Source organism: Protopterus annectens, chromosome 8.part1, assembly GCF_019279795.1.
Source record: "Protopterus annectens isolate FY-2018-M chromosome 8.part1, PAN1.0, whole genome shotgun sequence".
Taxonomy (NCBI): domain Eukaryota; kingdom Metazoa; phylum Chordata; order Ceratodontiformes; family Protopteridae; genus Protopterus; species Protopterus annectens.
The window spans coordinates 265,914,924-265,932,087 of record NC_056742.1 but is presented as its reverse complement, the minus strand read 5'-3'; the positions used below and the strand labels follow the sequence as shown (position 1 = coordinate 265,932,087).

At 40.2% G+C, this 17,164-nt stretch overlaps 1 protein-coding gene across 5 annotated transcripts in view; it reads left to right on the top strand.

Annotated features, from left to right (window-relative positions):
• The window catches only part of ZNF276 (zinc finger protein 276), a 476,210-nt gene that overhangs the window by 443,725 nt on the left and 15,321 nt on the right, over positions 1–17,164 (top strand). For all 5 annotated transcript variants that reach the window (XM_044081859.1, XM_044081861.1, XM_044081858.1 and 2 more), the window contains one exon: positions 11,149–11,248. In XM_044081859.1, coding sequence (XP_043937794.1) covers positions 11,149–11,248 — 100 coding nt within the window. The remainder of the gene's footprint in view (positions 1–11,148; positions 11,249–17,164) is intronic.

Sequence of the window (17,164 nt, the reverse complement as noted above, 5' to 3'; positions counted from 1 at the left end):
AGTAGCACACACTATAAAAGAAAAAGCTTCTGGCTGTCACTGAAAGATGTCCACGTCCTCATTATAAAAGGGATTTATAAATGATTAGTCTGTCAAACTCGGCCATTAAGAAATTTAAAGCCAGCTATGAACTTAGGATTATAACTAATTCAAAAGAAAACCATAAGGCCTTCTTCATGTATATTATGAATATTAGTAATGATCTAGAATTGTGTACTGAACTTGTCTCTAAAGGTATCTCCTGTTATCTGTAATTGTGTACTGAATTTGTCTTTAAAGGTATCTCCTTTTATCCTAAGGGCATTGCTAAAATCCTTGTGGGCAAATCTCTTCCAACTTCTCTCCACTCACCCTCCCCTGTGTCTTCTCCATTCTCCTTTGATCAACTTGGACCAAGTTCTTTTTATATTTTCCAAAATTAACAGTACTACTTCCATGAGGACTGACAATATCTCTGGATCTTTGTGGAGAAGTGTAAATTCCCGCCTAGCAAAATTTGTCCATCAGCTCTTCAACCTGTCTCTCTACACTGGTTATGTCCCCCAGGGTATGGGGAATGTTAGTTGTGGTGCTCTTACAGAAGTATGGTCCCTCTAGTGACCCTGGGAATTAGTTTCATTAGTATTATTTACAGAGCTATGGGGCATATTATAACTAAACTAATAATAATGTAGATGACCTTCTATCCCTGGATATTTACCAGTTTGGCATTGCAAGAGACAGAGGTTGCCTGCTGAACCAGTTAAGTTGTTTGGAAAAAGTTGCAGAGACCACGGATAAGAAGCATATAGTTCACACAGCTTATCTGGACCTCAACAAGATTGATACTAACCCCCTGGCTGGAATTATTGACAAACTCTACCATCTCACCGTTAACCCATGCACAGTTTGTTGGATTGGTAAGTGGATATCTGACAGAACCCATATCATTAAGGTCAGGGATATTTACTCTAGACTGAAAAATATCACCAGTGGTATCCCACACGGCTCTGTCTTGGGCTTTCTTTGGAGTATAATTTGGTGACATAAAAGCCAATATCACGAGACTATGGCTAACAAGCTTTTCTAATGGCAGCTGAGGATGATTGTCATATCCTATTTTGATACTCAAATTCTCCAGTATAAGTTTCTTATAGACTCCTGATGGGCAATGCCTGCTTAGCCTTCTGTGCTATGAATGAACCAGCACTCTTTGACCTCAATAACCTGGATAAAACAGTAGGAAAGCAAGTTCCCATTCTGGAGACCTAAACCTTTAGAGCTACATCAGGAACACCAGATGGCACAGCAGATACCTAACTTAAGCATACCCCCATTTCTGGAATAGGCTGCCATTGTATATCAAGCTTCCCTAAAAAACCTGTAAAACCAGTTTGGGTGATCACAAGTTTTCAGCGGGGATATGTAGAGAAAGTCTACATAATGGAAGACATTGTTAGTTTCCCAGCAGTTAATGGGTAATGTGGCTGAGTCTCTTAGTGGTCTGTTTTAGCTGTAAACTTAGCAAGAGCCTATGGGCCTGTAAAAGAAGTTAATACCCAAGGAGTTCATCAGTGTGATAAGCTTCATGACTTCTCACATTGTGATGTTACCTCTGGCATGCTTACATATGAAGAAACTGCAGTGGTACCTCACGAACAACCAATTGGTATCAACACCCTATTTCTGGAAAAAGCATTCACCTCCTCTCATGTGTTAATGAAACAGATCTCATAGTAAGAAGTGCATTTCTGAGCACCCCAGGGAAAAATGGCAAACACAGACATCTCCAATCTAGCCATGAGAGTTCATGTGAGATCATACCAAATTCAGTGAAGTTGGAACCAGAATATGCAAAATAAGCAATTATATGTAAAGGAAATATTGGCAGTAATACTGACACTGAAAGCAGGCAGTCAGATATGGTTGAACCGGTCCTCTAAATACAGCACTGATGTGATACATAAACAAGCAGGGAGACAACCCACTCATATATACTATAAAGACTGGCAAGAATGGAAGACTGACTCCGACGCAGCCCACATCCTTTTCTGAGAAAATGTATTGGCGGGCTGGCTGAGTAGATTAGACACAGACCCCCACATAAATGGATGTTAAACAGGGTTGTTTTCCTGGCTTGGATTAGGATGTGGAGTATGTCATAAACGGACCTTTTTTGCCTCATCTTTGAACAGGCAATCAAAGAAGTTTTGCCAAGCAAACAACCCTAGAAGGCTGAAAGATAGATGCATTTTCTGTCTCTCTCTCTGTCACTTACATTGGCAGGTGTGTTTCTTATTGCTCTTTCTCCTGTAACCTAATCCCAAAGGTATTGCTTAAAATCCACGAGGAGAAGCCAAAAGCTGTTGTGATTAACACCCTTTTGGCCCAGGCAACATTGGTTCTCTCTCCTGCACAGTTTAACAAGGGATAAGTGGAAAGTACTTTTTCATTGTGTGAACCTTTTCACTCGAAACAAATTGTTCCTTTTGCTCCTCATCCTGGACATTCTAAGACTAACCACTTGGATGGTTTCATTGTTATCCCATCTAGGCACATTATTCTGAGAATATGCTAAACATTATGTGGGAGGCTAGGAAACCAAAACCCAGGAAATCTTACTAAGCTAAGTGTACAATATTCATAGGTTTGATAGGAAAAATAAACACAGAGAGGGCGTAGCCATAATTTTTAAAAATCTAAAATTAGAACGCATTCAACCAAGCCTCCCAGGATTCAGTAACACTGAAATATTATTTGGCAAACTTGAACTAAACCCCCATACATTCCTTACAGTAATAGGCGTCAGTATTCCTCCTGGCAATAACATTGCATTAATTGAAGAAATTCTCCATTACTTATCCTTTTATTATCCACAAGAAACCATAGTAATGGGTGACTTTAACAGCGACTGGTTCACCTGCAACTCTGAGAATCCCACTAGTTTCCTTAACCTGTTTGACTTTGCCCAGGTTATTCACTCAGCCACCAGAGTAGACAAAGCCACTAAAAAACAATCTATTCTACATTGGATCCTAACAAATAAACCACCTCACACCTTCCAGTCAGGCTGCCTCCCTGACAGCATTAGTGGCCACCTCCCAACATATCTTCTTAGACGTCTTCATCCTCCAAGAACACTTCCTGCCGTCAAATTCATAACAAAAAAGAAACTTTTGAAGACTCAAACTTTTATCTGTAGCTTGCGTAATTGCAGCTGGATGCCCCTTAAACACTACCCTTATCCACTGCAGTGGATTACTTTAATTCCACTTTCCTTGACATTAACAAACTAGCCCCCTTCAGAACCATAAAAGTGAAATCTAGCCCCCTTCAGAACCATAAGAGTGAAATCTAACTATGCTCCGTGGCTAACTAAAGACACAAAAGGCCAATTTAAATTAAAGAGATAATGCCACGAAAATTTTGATCCTCCATTAAAAAACTCCTTCAGCTTACCAACCAACACCAACCACATCATCCTTTAGCAATAATGAAAGCATAGCCTCTCAATTCAACACATTTTTACACACTCCATTCTTTCACTCTCGAAGATCTACTGCAGTATTCCTCCAACTGTCCCATTTCCAACCAATGACTCCTTCAAGCCTATCCAAATCAACACAATAAAGAAAATACTTAAACTTAAAACTATAACCCTTCCTGTTGACAAATTACCTACTTAATTCCTTAAAATAGCGCAGATGCCATCTCTTTCCCAACTTCTATTCTCATTGCACATTATTGGAAAACTACATCCCAGTACTTTGGAAGATACCTTACATCATCCCACTGTGCAAGGGAGGGAACTCTGCTAAGCTGTCCAACTTACAGCCCCATAGTAATTTTATCCCCACTAGCCAAAGTCCTAGAAAAATTTATTCATACTCAGATTATGAACTGACTTCTGTCTAACAATCTTCTGTCCAGCACTCAGCATGGTTTTCGCTCGAATGACAGTACCACAACTGCTCTCCTAAGTTTCACTGACACTGTCAACCAATACAGAAATGAAGGCTAACTAGTATCCTCCAGCTTCTTGGACCTATCAAAAGCTTTTGAACACAGTCTCCCACCACAAACTCCTCACAGAACTCTCCACACTAAAACTCAGTCATTCATCTCTTGCCTGGTTCCACAGTTATCTAACCAGCCATCAGCAAGCTGTTAAATGGCAGCAAGATCTCTCATCTCATTTGCTTGGCACTATCGGGGTACCTCAGGGCTCAATTCTTGGTCATCTGCTTTTCAGTATTTTCACCAACAAACTTCATACTGCCATACATCTTGCCAACGTTGTTCAGTATGGTAACGACTCTACATTAATCTGTTCTGGTCACAAACTACAACAACTCAAAGTAAAATCACAACAGTCCTTCTCGCTGTACAATCCTGGTTAAGTAATGCTCAACTTATTCTTAATCCTAGTAAAACTAAAATTATATAAACCAAGCAGTACAAATCATTGGTGGAAAAACCATCAACTAATAACAAAAATTCCACTGAAAGCTCGAAGGACGCACACAAACCAAGAAATTAGCATGTAAAACTTTTAATGTCCGCTTTCATCCACAGAGAGTCTTCTTCAGAATAAAAAACTGCTATTCATTTACAATAATATGTACACAACCCTAACCAATCACATAATCAATTCAATTTGCAATACATTGCAACATTAATTAATAAATACATTTAATAAAAATCATCACAATCAATATGATTAATATTATTAACTAGCTATTACAAAATCTTTAACTTTCTATTTTTTACAAGGCTGATAAGGGTGGAGTTTGGTAATTATGGACCAAAAAGAGTTATAAAAATATAGCTTCTTTTTTATATTGGTGTAGAGCTATATGTTTTTTTATCAGTAGAGAACCGTCTATTAAATGTCCTGTTTGGTATACCGAAGATCCATAAATTTCTAAACAATCCACCCTTTTAGACAATTGTCAGCACCCCATTATGTAACTGAAGGTATTTCTTTGTTCTTGGGTTATGTATTTAATCCATTAGTTAAAAAATTAGATTCCTACATTAGAGATTGATGGGATTTTTTGGATAAAATTCGGATGTTCAGTCAAAGTTATAAATTTAGTATAACAAAAAATATTTGTGTGACTATCTATATTTGTTCCCTTTTTACTTGCATTCCTCAGAAATTGAGCATTGAATACACCTCTCATTTTTTGAATATGTTTACTGATTTTAGCAAGCAGGAAGTTAATTTATATTGAGTTGTTAGATTTGCTGCTGAATAACAATTTTTTTTTATTCAATAAATTTATAAGCAATTTAAAGGGGTAGCCATAGAGTGAGCATTCGCACCACCCTTTGCTAGTTTTAGGCTGGTGGGAATACGAGATTTTCTCACTATTGGCTACCAGATATAAAGTAGTTTACTACAATAGGTTTGTAGACTGTTTGTATTTGATTTTAGAAGGGACTGAAAATTATATTATTGCCTTAATTGATTAGGTAAATGTCACTTATGATATTTTACAGTTTACTAACAAGGGAATGTGACTGAGTTTGCCTTTTTAGATGTATATTTGAGATGAAATATACTGTTAGATTAGGATTTTTAGAAAAATGCCTTCAGTAATAATCTTTTAAATTATCAGAGTAATCATCCAAGGTTTATTAAAAATAATATTCCTAGAGGGACCCTAATTAGAGCCTCTAGGATGACATCAAATGGTAAAAGAATTTGAAAAAGAGGTGTTGTATATAGTTTATTTAAGTTGAGGAGTTATGATGTCAATATTCTTCAAACAATAGCCGAAGAAATCAGACAAAAAAGAAACTAGTTTTTCCACCTGTTTTGATGGAAATTTTTCAGAAATTGGGTATGGAAAATCCATTTTGTTAAAAATACAGTTGTATGTAATATTGATATGACAGTTGATGGGTATAATTGTTCCATTATCAAAAATAATGGGAAGATCTTGGAGGGTAATATAGCGTTAGTTAAAAGTGTAGGGACGCAACCTAAATTTGTTTTTATAGGAATTCTTATAACTTAAAAATATATTAGAGTATGAGAATACTAGTTCTGATTATCAAGGACTGTTGTCCTTTAAACTAAAAGGAATGTATACGTGCGGCAATTGTTCTATTTGTCGGTTTATTGTGGAAGGACCTTTTTTGTTTTTAGAACATCTCAACTAGACTATTCCAATTTTAGGAATATTTAACTTTAAGTCTAAGGGAGTGGTGTATGTTAGTGTATGCAGTGGATGTAATGCCTATTACGTTGGCATGATCACTAGAACCTTGGATACTAGAATTAAAAAAACGTGTATGCAGTTAAAAATAAACATGATACAAATGCTCTATATAAACATTTTTTGAGTGTCCCAAGTCCCATAAGTTTTTGTTCACAGTAGTAGAACAGGTACCATTAGATAGGAGAGGTGGACTTTAAAAATAGGGTGGAACAAAGGGAAGCCCTCTGGCAATTACAGCTAGGGGCATATACCTATCCTGACTTGAATGGCTCTATTAATATTAAATGTTTTTATAAAAAATAGGTTAAAGATTTTGTAATAGTTAGTTAAAAATAATATTTGTATTGGTTGTGATGATTTTTATTAAATGTATTAATGTTTTAATTTACTGCAAATTGAATTGATTATGTGATTGGTTAGGGCTCTGTATATATTATTGTAACTGAATAGTAGTATTTTTATTCTGAGGAAGTCCCACTGTGGATGAAAGCAGAGATTAAAAGTTTTTACACGCTGATTTCTTGCTTGGTTTGTGTACGTCCTTCAAACGTTCAATGGACTTTTTGTTATTAAAACTAAAATTATGCTCTTTTTCCCCTGGTAAATCCATAGACTACTCATCATTGTTCCAAGTATACTCCTCCAACAAAACCTCAATATACACTGTATCTCAAACAAAATTGCGTGTTGTCCTCATCAACAGTAAAATGAAATTTGACATACACCTAGCTCAAACTAGCAGAAAGACAAATATAAAACTAAATTCACTTTAGAGAATCAAACCATTCCTAACTAGCAATACAAGACAGACAATTGCCAGAACCAATCTGCTTCCTACCCTACTGTATGCTTCCCCTATTCTCGCCATCTTAAAACAGATTTAATAAGCCTAGAAACATGCTACAGTAAAATAGCTAAATTTGCTACAAACTCCCCACATAGAACTCACCATTGCTCAGCCTTAAAACAACTTAACTAGTTACTACTACCCCTGTACCTCATATTCACCCAACTCATCACTGCCCGCAGACTAATACACCAATCAGATATATCTCCTGCTCTCCAACATCTGCTCCATCCCTACACCAGTACTAGAGCCCTCTGCTCCTCAAATAAATCCCTTCTAAACATCTCCATGTCCAACAGTAGCACCGGCAAATCTCTCTACTCTGGTTATATCTCCAAAATTTGGAACAATATCCATCTATTAAAACTACTACCAATCTGACTCCCTTCAAAACACTTGAGTCATCTGTGTAGTAACTGACTCTGCCCGTACTCTAGCACTTGCCAAGCCTTATGATCCTATTCCTCAGCATCCAGTAATTTCACCCACCCATTTTGCAGTCCTTCCATTTTATATCCATTAGATGTATTTTATACTTTAAAATATATTCTACTAATTATTAATTACTTTTCTCGAAATCCTCCTGTCCCACTGCCCTCCCCCTACACTGCCCACAGTTAATCTAGCCATAACTCTACTCTACCCACTTTCCGCTTCTACTAATACCCTTATTTCTCTCCTCTTCACCTTCATCCTACATAGCAGTCCTTAACCTTTCTTCTAACTGAAATTTTCTCTTTCCTCATCCTTCTTGACTGACTTTTTCTCTACAGTGAACTGCTTCTTAACCTTTGCTCTAGACTTCTATACTAGAAATTGCTTGTAAGTTTTGTACTGTGTTAATTTGCTTTGAACTACTGTATGTGTGTATTATTCCCTATCAGTCCATGTGAATTTGTATTATATAAAACTTCAATGTAATGTTTATAATCTGTTAATTTTTCTTTGGAGCTTTTCTCCTCAGGCCTTCGCTGAAAACGGGATGTGACCCAGTTGGACTTTCCCAGTAAATAAATGTTAAATAAAATGTTCTCCCTCTGGTGCCTATCCAGAGACCAATGTTTCGTAGTTGGCAGTGGTCCTAGATTATTTATTTGCTTATTGACATTTGATTATTGGGAAAGTCCAACTGGGTTAGAAGCCCATTTTCAGCATATGAAACTTCTCTCTTATGATTCCTTAAAGCACATCTCTGCCATTTCAACCTTCTGACCATGGGCCATCCTATGTACTGTAAAAGTTCTGTGATACTGTTCTTAAAATGAATTTTGCATCCCAGACCTCCAAAAACAGAAATTGCACCAGCATGGGATCTCAACTGTCTCTTACAGAAACTAGCCTTAGTCCCTAACCCCAACCCCTGTACTTTTTATCCTGAAAGACAGTGTTCTTGTTGCAGAACCTTTTTTAATTTTCTGTTGTGACAGGATGTCCCTACACACCAACCTCTCTTATTGCCAAATTTGTGAGAAAGTTGTCCTTGAATTAAGCCACCTGTTTATCCTGTTCCTCAAATTAATGGCAGGAAACCCTCCTTCCTTTGATTATAGACAGTTGAGTTTACTTTCACAGGATTAAGAAGTTTAGAAAGACAGAACAGCTGTTTTTGTCCCTGGTGAAGGGTAAGGAGGAAAAACTAGTCGACAGACACTGTTGAAGTGTTTTGCTCAGTATATTTGTTATTGTTACTCTGCTTTGGGCAAAGCTGTTCCTGGATATGTCAAAATACCTTCTGTAAGAGCAACTGCAGCCATCTCAGCATTCGTCAGAGATTAGGAGCAGCAATCAGTCTGTCTTAGAAGTAGCCATCTGTAGGGGGTGCACACAAGAGGCCTGATGCAGTTAAGGTAATCCGGTAAGATTAGCCCAGGCATGTAAATGAAAGAGAGAAATGCAGGTCATAATTTATGAACTAGAGCACTTCTGCCAGCCACCATGCTGGTAGTTACAGACAATGCCTCATAATGTGATGCATCACAAAGTGAGAAGGCACTTTGCAGATTTGTCATGACAGTAGGATAGTTGGCCTGGAAGGGAGGACTGTACCTCCAAGCAGTCTACATATCCAAAGAGCAGAGTAGAGTAGATGGTCATCAGCTGGAAAAAATGTCTGCCTTGATCAGAAGGAGATGAACTTTGCCTTTTCTCTTTTTGCTTTTAGAAACGCCTATGAGTGGAAGTGCATATACAAGGCTTTGCTTCCAGAGTATGGAGAATGCGCACACTCCCCTTAAGGTGTGCGCTCATTCTCCATACGTGCGCACTGCCCTTAAGGTGTGTTGCATGGGAAACCAGAGTGGGATTTCCTTACTTGATGGATTGTCCTTGGAAGTGGGCAAGTTTATCCCTGGAATTCCCTACTTTATCACTGCAAACTTAAACACATCCCCATACAACTTGCTTTTTTGTTAGGTGTAATGCTACTCTGCTGTATTCTTCGAGTATGCGGACTGTTTGGACATGCACGCTTTCCTTCCAAGCTGGCTGCCTTGCGGTAATGACAAAAAAATATGTACAGGAACTAAGCTATTACCACAAGCAGGACAAAAGGCTTCAGGCAGTCGAAAAAGCGAGTCTAAGAGAATGGCTAGCTGCATCACCTTTTACTGTGATCCCGATGTGAAGTGGTACAGGCTCAGGTAAAGGCACCTTCAGTTAGGATAACCACCACTAAAGCATCCTTATTCAGGGATGTGTATTTTCGGAAATTCTGTGAGGTAGCCAGTTAAGCTTTGAATTTCTCACTGTGTGCAAGCCGTGTGAACTGGCAATACTCTTTAGAAGCAAGGCAGGTTTTGTCACTGCATTTCTTCTGTATTCTGTCTTCCTAGTTTGGGATAAGGCTTCTCCCTGGCTAGCTAGATAGTTGCTTTACCACTCTTAACATGAGAAATACTCTTCTCTCATCAGGCAAATAATTGAGTACAATGCCCTTTTTGGTATGTACTTTTCTAAGCACCTGCTGCAATTGGAGAAACCATAAAGGTTCCTCACAAGGAAAATCCAAGGTCTTCAGCATCTGTCCTATGTGGATCGTCTGAAATCGCCATTGCTTTATTCTGTTTCATACAGACTACTCGGAGGCAGTCTCTGACCCTGCTTTATTGGAAATGCTGCATATCCGCAAGTCAAATGCTACACAGGTTACTCACTCTAAAGACCTTAACCTGGTATGTGACATTAATACAACCTGCTGGAGGGACAAATTTGTCTCCTAAAAGTTACCACACCTTTGGAACAGACTCCTCCTTCGTGTGAAACAGTGCACCTCATTGACCCTTTTGTAACGCAATCTGGATGGTTGGATGGGTAACCATAAATTCACCCCGGGTGTTCCACCTGTGTCCCTCTTGGACACGGGTATTGGGTGCTGATTGGGGAAATAAGGGTAGAACTTGACTAGGCTTGTAAGGGCCCTAGGGTCATTAGCCTAGTAACTTGCTATGGTCCTGTGATAGCTCAGCTGATGCTGTAACAGTGTAGTTTTTCTAGCATTAGAACTACATCTGTCATTTGTCCACAAACGTTCTCAAAAAGTGTTAGGATGGAAAAATGTGAAATCGGAGAATTTTCACACACAAACTGAAGATGTAACAGTTTCCTTCCATTTGTAAATAAAAGTGCTTGCTAAATAAAATTTAAAGGTGACTGTCCACATGCCTAGAAAATTTTAGTGCCTAGTGTCATTTTTTTCAGACGTTCATAAACTCTGTCTGCAGTTGGTTTGCAGTTTGGTTTTTTTTTGTTTTTTTTGAAAATTTCTTATAGTTGAGGATAAGCATAGAACATTATTGAGAGATGCCGCTTGTGAAAGATAGAACACCTTTCACTATTGTTACAGAACAAGTCACCATTTAGCTGCGATCTGGTCCTGGGCAGAAATGTTGCTATGTAGTGCTCTCAGTGACCTATTGTTATGTATATGTATAGTGTTGCTGCTTAAACTGCTGAGGAGTTCAGAGTTTGAAAACAGATGACTTTTTTTAACTTACCACAGCTTCCATTGTCATTCAAAAGGTACTGCTTGGGGCAGTAATGGAGACTAGTAGTGAAACTCTGTTTTTTTTTTTCTTTTCCTCTGTCTTCCTGCAGAGATACGAAATTATATATGTGATGAATGTGGTCAGACATTTAAACAACGTAAGCATCTTTCAGTTCATCAAATGCGCCACTCAGGAGCAAAACCTCTACAGTAAGTGATTGTTTTTGATGCTCCCTTATACCCAATGGGTACTGTTTTTCTTGTATCTTATGTATCACCAGTTGCAGAGGGTGTCTGTTAGTTGATAAATAATGTTATATGAGCCTACCATTCTTAAATATGTTTGCTGATGTTTAAAGGGCTGGTGTAGACAGTTGCTAAAAAAATGTTTGCTTATACTTTAACTGGCTTAGTTGTGCTGGGTGGGTATGGCCCCTTTGTAGAATAAGTGCAGGGAGAAACTTCCCAAGACATTTAACACAGTTATAGACAAATACTGCTGTGGTGTTACAATTACTAAGATAGTTATTTGCAGAACAAATAATGTATTTGTATTAAATATAATTAGAATGCTTATAACTCAGAGAGACTTAGAAATTATCTTAAGAATTGCTGAAGGACATTTTTGAATCCATAAAACAAAAGTGGGTTAGTTCGCTACAGTGGAAATGATGTACTTTTTTTGCTGCACCCCTCCCCCCTATTGTACAGTCAGATCATTTCTGCCATTACACGCACCATCATTGGCATTATTTTCCAGATGTCTAAAATAAAATGGTGAGAACAATCAGGAAAAATCATTCCATGTGTAGCCTTAGCCTTCCAAAGTGACTCAAGAATGTTAAATATGCTTGTATAGGAAAAAAACTGGGAAGACAAGTGAAAGTGAAACTGAGAGGACTAATGTAAATAAAAGAGAAAAGAAACCGTCTGACAGCACATTATTTTCTTCAGTTTTTTCTTTGCTTCTTTCTTTTGTCAGCAACATTGGTAGTTGTTAGGCATCCAGTCCAGGAGACCCTGGAGGAGCCTTGCCAGCTGTTTAAATTGCTCTTACATTTAAAGTGCACTCTGTGGTTAGTGGCTGGTTTAGAGCCAAACTGTAGGAAAGTGGATGCTGAGGGAATTGAAACCAGAACCACAGGAAGCAGCTTAACAACTCATCCTCTTTGCTAACTTCCAGACTTTGTTATATAAATCCTTGAAAGTAATGCAAACACTTTCTGTCATTTTTAGTTGTATAGTTGGGGAGTAACTTAGGAAGAGTACATTTTGTTATATGGTTGGATAGGGATGTACTGCTGATTTGACACTCTCTTGTATCATGATCTGATGTCCACTTCATTCCATTCTCCTATGGGAATACGATTCCGACGCTCAGTACCAAACGTCCATGTTCTTTTAGCTCAAGACGCCTGACCCATAATGCCCTGTTCTCCCACAGTACATCAGATCTTTTTTGCCATGCTTACAGTTCGCATCGAGTTCCTTGGCTTGAGCTTCTCCATGAGTTTGGTGAGTGTTTTTGCTTGTTTCTTTCCTACCTGCCTCTTTCTATTTCATTAGTTTTTTCTAGCTAGTTTTCAGGTTTCTGCCATTAGGTTAAAATAAAAAAATCTTTTCTTTGCTTCGCTGTCTTTCCTCATGGCCGATCAGACGCCATTAGGCTTTAAGAAGTGCACTTCCTGTGGGTGGAAGATCCCCTTATTTGTGTGTACTGTCTGAGGCCTCATGATTTGGATGTCCCCTGTGAGATTTTCAGGGTTTTCCATCCCTAGGATCTGGTGGACAGGAGGAGTAAACCCATTTTAAAAGGGTTACTTCCTCCTTCTGCCACCTTGGGAATATCTTCTACATCAGGGGCTCAACCCCCTTCAAAAATGCCCAGAGAGTCCCAGGAGTCTAGTCTTCTGTGCAGTCTTCCTTGGAACCAACCAGGAAGAAGACAAAGCCTTCGGAGCAGACTCGCTCAACTTCCAACTCCTTGACTTCTGCCTGTCCTCTGCTTCATTCATCCTGTGTTGCTACGGGGCCCAGTGGAGCTCCCACAGCATTGGCTCCTACACTGTCTGCACCTGGGTCTTCCCTGCCAGTGCATACTAGGAGGTCTCCCTCCCATTCTCCATGGAGATCCTCCAGAACCCCTTCCACTACTTCCTCTGGGTTTTCCCAAAGTTTGTTCTGTAAAGATGTTGGTAAGCTCATGAGGCAATTTCCCAACACAGATCCAGATGGAGCGTGTGTCTGCCCCGTCCGCACCCGTGATGCTTTCCCCATTCCCGACTAGTGGCTTCTTCTCCATTTTTCGTCCCCTGGTTTCCTCGTGTTTCACTGTTGCAGTCATTAAATTTGGGTAATCCTGCTGGCAGTTTGCCCTCAGTCGGCCTGAATTTCAAAGTCTTGGGTCCTGGGTCGGCTGCTGTTGCCCCTTCCCTGACGTCAGGTTGTCAGGGGTATAAAAGAAGGAGCCAACATCATTTTCTTCAGTCTTTCTTGCCGCGCAGTGCCCGAAGCAGAAGCAGTTCGCAAGTGCCGGTTGGCTGACTCCTGAGATTTTCGTGTTCGAATTTCAGATCCGAAGTCTTCAATAAAGCTAAGTACCCAGTTGGGGAAACTTTTTTCTTGCTCCAGACCGATGTCAGAAAAAGTAAATAATTGTATTTCTTGTGGAAAGCAAATACCTCATAAGGACTTTCATTCTTACTGTATTCCTTGCCTAGTCCCTGATCACAACGTTTCTGGTTGTCGCTTTTGTGCTAGATTTAACCAACGCACTATTAAGCGTCGGTATGATTTTGCTTTAAACTATTTTGAACACTGGTTTAATTATCCGGAAATGTCGTCGGATAGCCATCCAACTACCGGAGTTCACAAAAAATGCAAAGAAATGGAGAGAGATAAACAACCGCGGCCCAAAACCGACGACAAAGCTTCTCCTAAGCCAGTCGCCGGTTCTCAGTGAGGCGCTTTCGCAGCCCCTGACGCCCGCTACTTTAGAGTCGCAGGCCACTACTGACTCCCACGTGGAGTCAGCCATGCCAGTGGAAACTCAAGGTACTGGAGCCTCGGATACTATTCCCTCAGATGGGTCCAGAGCCACTGAGCAGGGACCAGCTTCTGAGGGTGTATTCAGACCTGAACATTTTTATATTAAACCGACTTCAGCTTCAAAGGCAAAGACTAAAGCACCTTCTAAAGCAAAGAAACAAACTCAAGAGCCACGTGGACAGGCCTCTATGCCTAAAAAACAGATGGTCAAAATGGCCGAAGACTTGATTACCTTGATCAGGGGTTCCCATCCCCCTCCTGGTAAGAGGCCTATGCAAGAGACTGACTATGTATCTTCAGATCAGGTTTCTATTTCTTTTGATTCCTCTTCTGATCAGGAATATTCTCTTCCCCCATGAGGATTCTGATGCTGAAGAATCTATACCTTCAGCTTCTCCTCCAGAGGACTATTCTTTTGGGTAAACCTTGCATATCATGAGGGAGCATTTCCACTGGGAGAGCCAAGATTTTTCAGAATCTAAAAAGAGGCTCAGAGATTTCCTTTTACTTCCTCAACACAGGCCTCTAGCCATTCCACCTGTGTTAAACATTGTGGATGATGTGTTTTCGGAGTCTAGTCTTACCCCTGACTCCTTACCTCCAGCTCCTGTTAAGCCTGATAGATATTACAGGGTTCTTGACTCTCATAAATTCCTTTTTAAAAACCCTGCTGCAGACCCAGAGACTATTTCACAGGGTCCCAAAGGAGTTAAGGCTTCCTCTGCAAAAAACCCTCCCCCCCCCTGACAGAGATTCTAGGGCACTGGATAGATGGGGAAAAAAGGTTTACACATCTGCTAGCTTGGCTATGTTGTTGTTGCGTCTTTTGGCTTTTCCCGGTTAGGGGTCGCCACAGCGGAACTCCGGTCCGCTAATGGTTGGCAGTAGATTTTTACATGCCGAGTTGCCAGCCCTGATGCAAAATCTTCAACGAAGGTATGCCCATTCACGCATATCTCCACACAGAAGACACTCTAGCTGAGAATCGAACAGGACGTCTTACTGTGAGGCGACAACGCTACCGCAGCACCACCACCGCAGATCTGCTACCTTGGCTATAAGAGCCTTAAACTGTCAGTTTTATATGCACAAATATCAGCAACATGTCATGGCATTGCTTAAGCAGAAAATTATGTTAAACTCTGAATGTGCAGAAAAGAAGGAAATGCAGGATTTATTGCATGCAGCTGAACAAGTTGGAAAGCATACTTTGCAATGTGGTTTTGATTCTTTGGAGGCCTCCTGCAGGGCCGCAGTTACGGGTTCTGTAATTAGGAGGCATGGCTTGGTTAAAGGAACAAAATCTGCCTGATCATGTGAAAGTTAAATTATTAGATGCACCTTTACAGCATGATAATTTGTTTGGTGTTAAGGCAGAAGAGGTGTTAAAGAAAATGGACAAAGATAAATCTATGCAAACTGTCAAAGTTTTTTACAAGTACAGCCACCTAGGTTTAGTAGACACTGGCCTACAAAGAATTGGTCCTTTCCTGTGTCAGACAGACTTCAAAGGGGCAGATCCAGATGCCCTAGAGGCAGATCCCAGGCGCAAGGTTCTTACAGGTCAAAGCAATGGGGTGCGTCTACCTCCAAAGTTGGAGAAGACAAATCACAACCTTACAGGAAACAGTCCCAATGACTTCCCCCTTCCTGCACCAAGCACTTATCTCCTGGCAGCACCCTTAGGGGGAAAAATGGCACTTTTTTCTCAAAATTGGCACATTATAACCCAGGACAAGTGGGTTCTAAACGTAGTGTCACACGGCTACAAGTTCCATTTCCATACCCTGCCAAAGGCAAACAGCTGGCCAGATCTGCCAAAAAATCAATGGGCAGAGGCACAAAAACAATTCTCATCCCTCATGGACATGGGGGCCATACAACAAGTACCAGAGCAAGAGCAGGGACAAGGATTTTACTCAAGACTGTTCCTGGTACCCAGAAAGGACAAGGCCTGGAGACCAATACTGGACCTATCTATTCTGAACACATTCCTGGATATACCAAAATTCAAAATGTTAACTTTGTAGCAGCTTCTGCCCATGCTGGGCAAGAATGCTTGGCTTGTGACTTTAGAGCTAAAAGAGGCATTCCTGCATGTCCCAATCAGGCAGTCATGCAGAAGATACCTCAGATTCAAGGCTGGCTCAATGCATTACCAATTCTCTGCACTGCCCTTAGGCTTATCTACTGCGCCCAGGGTCTTTACAAAGTGCCTGGCACCAGTAATTGCATTCTGCAGACAAAGAGGAATACAAATATATCCTTACTTGGACGACTGTCTAATTCAAGCCGAGAACAAGGACATTCTTGTACAGCATCTGGCGTTTGTGAAAAGACTTCTAACATGCCTATGGTACACAGTCAACGAAAAGAAATCAAAACTAGTACCCTCTCAAGAGATAATATTCCTGGGTGCAAGCTTAAATACAACTACCCAGATGGCTTATCTCACGCTGGACAAACAAAGGCAACTGACTACCTATTTCAAGATGTTGGCAACACAGGCCCAGTTATCTGCAAGAAATATTCTGCAGGCTTTGGGCTTCATGGCATCCTGCATTCTATTAATTCCATATGCAAAACTGCATATGAGGGAAACTTCAGTGGTACCTAAAAAGTGTTTGGACTCGGCATTGCCACAGCCTGGAGGCATTGCCACAGCCTGGAGGCAATGATTACTCTCATTCCCTGCCTGCAACAGGAGTTTCAATGGTGGTCGAAGGCTTGTCACCAGAACAAGGGACAGCCATTCACATTACCCCCAGTCAGGCAGACACTAACAACGGATGCATCAGATTATGCCTGGGAGGCCCACGTGGCAGGAAGATGCATTCAGGGCACATGGTCCTCAAACCAAATGCATCTACATATCAATCAAAAAGAGATGCTAGCTGTTCAAAATGCCCTGACAGCCTTCAAGGACCTACTTCATCCTGGACAACTACTGATAAAGAAACCACAGGCTGCAGCAGAAGTATGATAAAACCACCAAATACGTTGAGAAAAACCACTTTATAAATAACAACAGCAAAGCTTTCGGGTAAAACCCTTCTTCAATACTATTACATACATTAA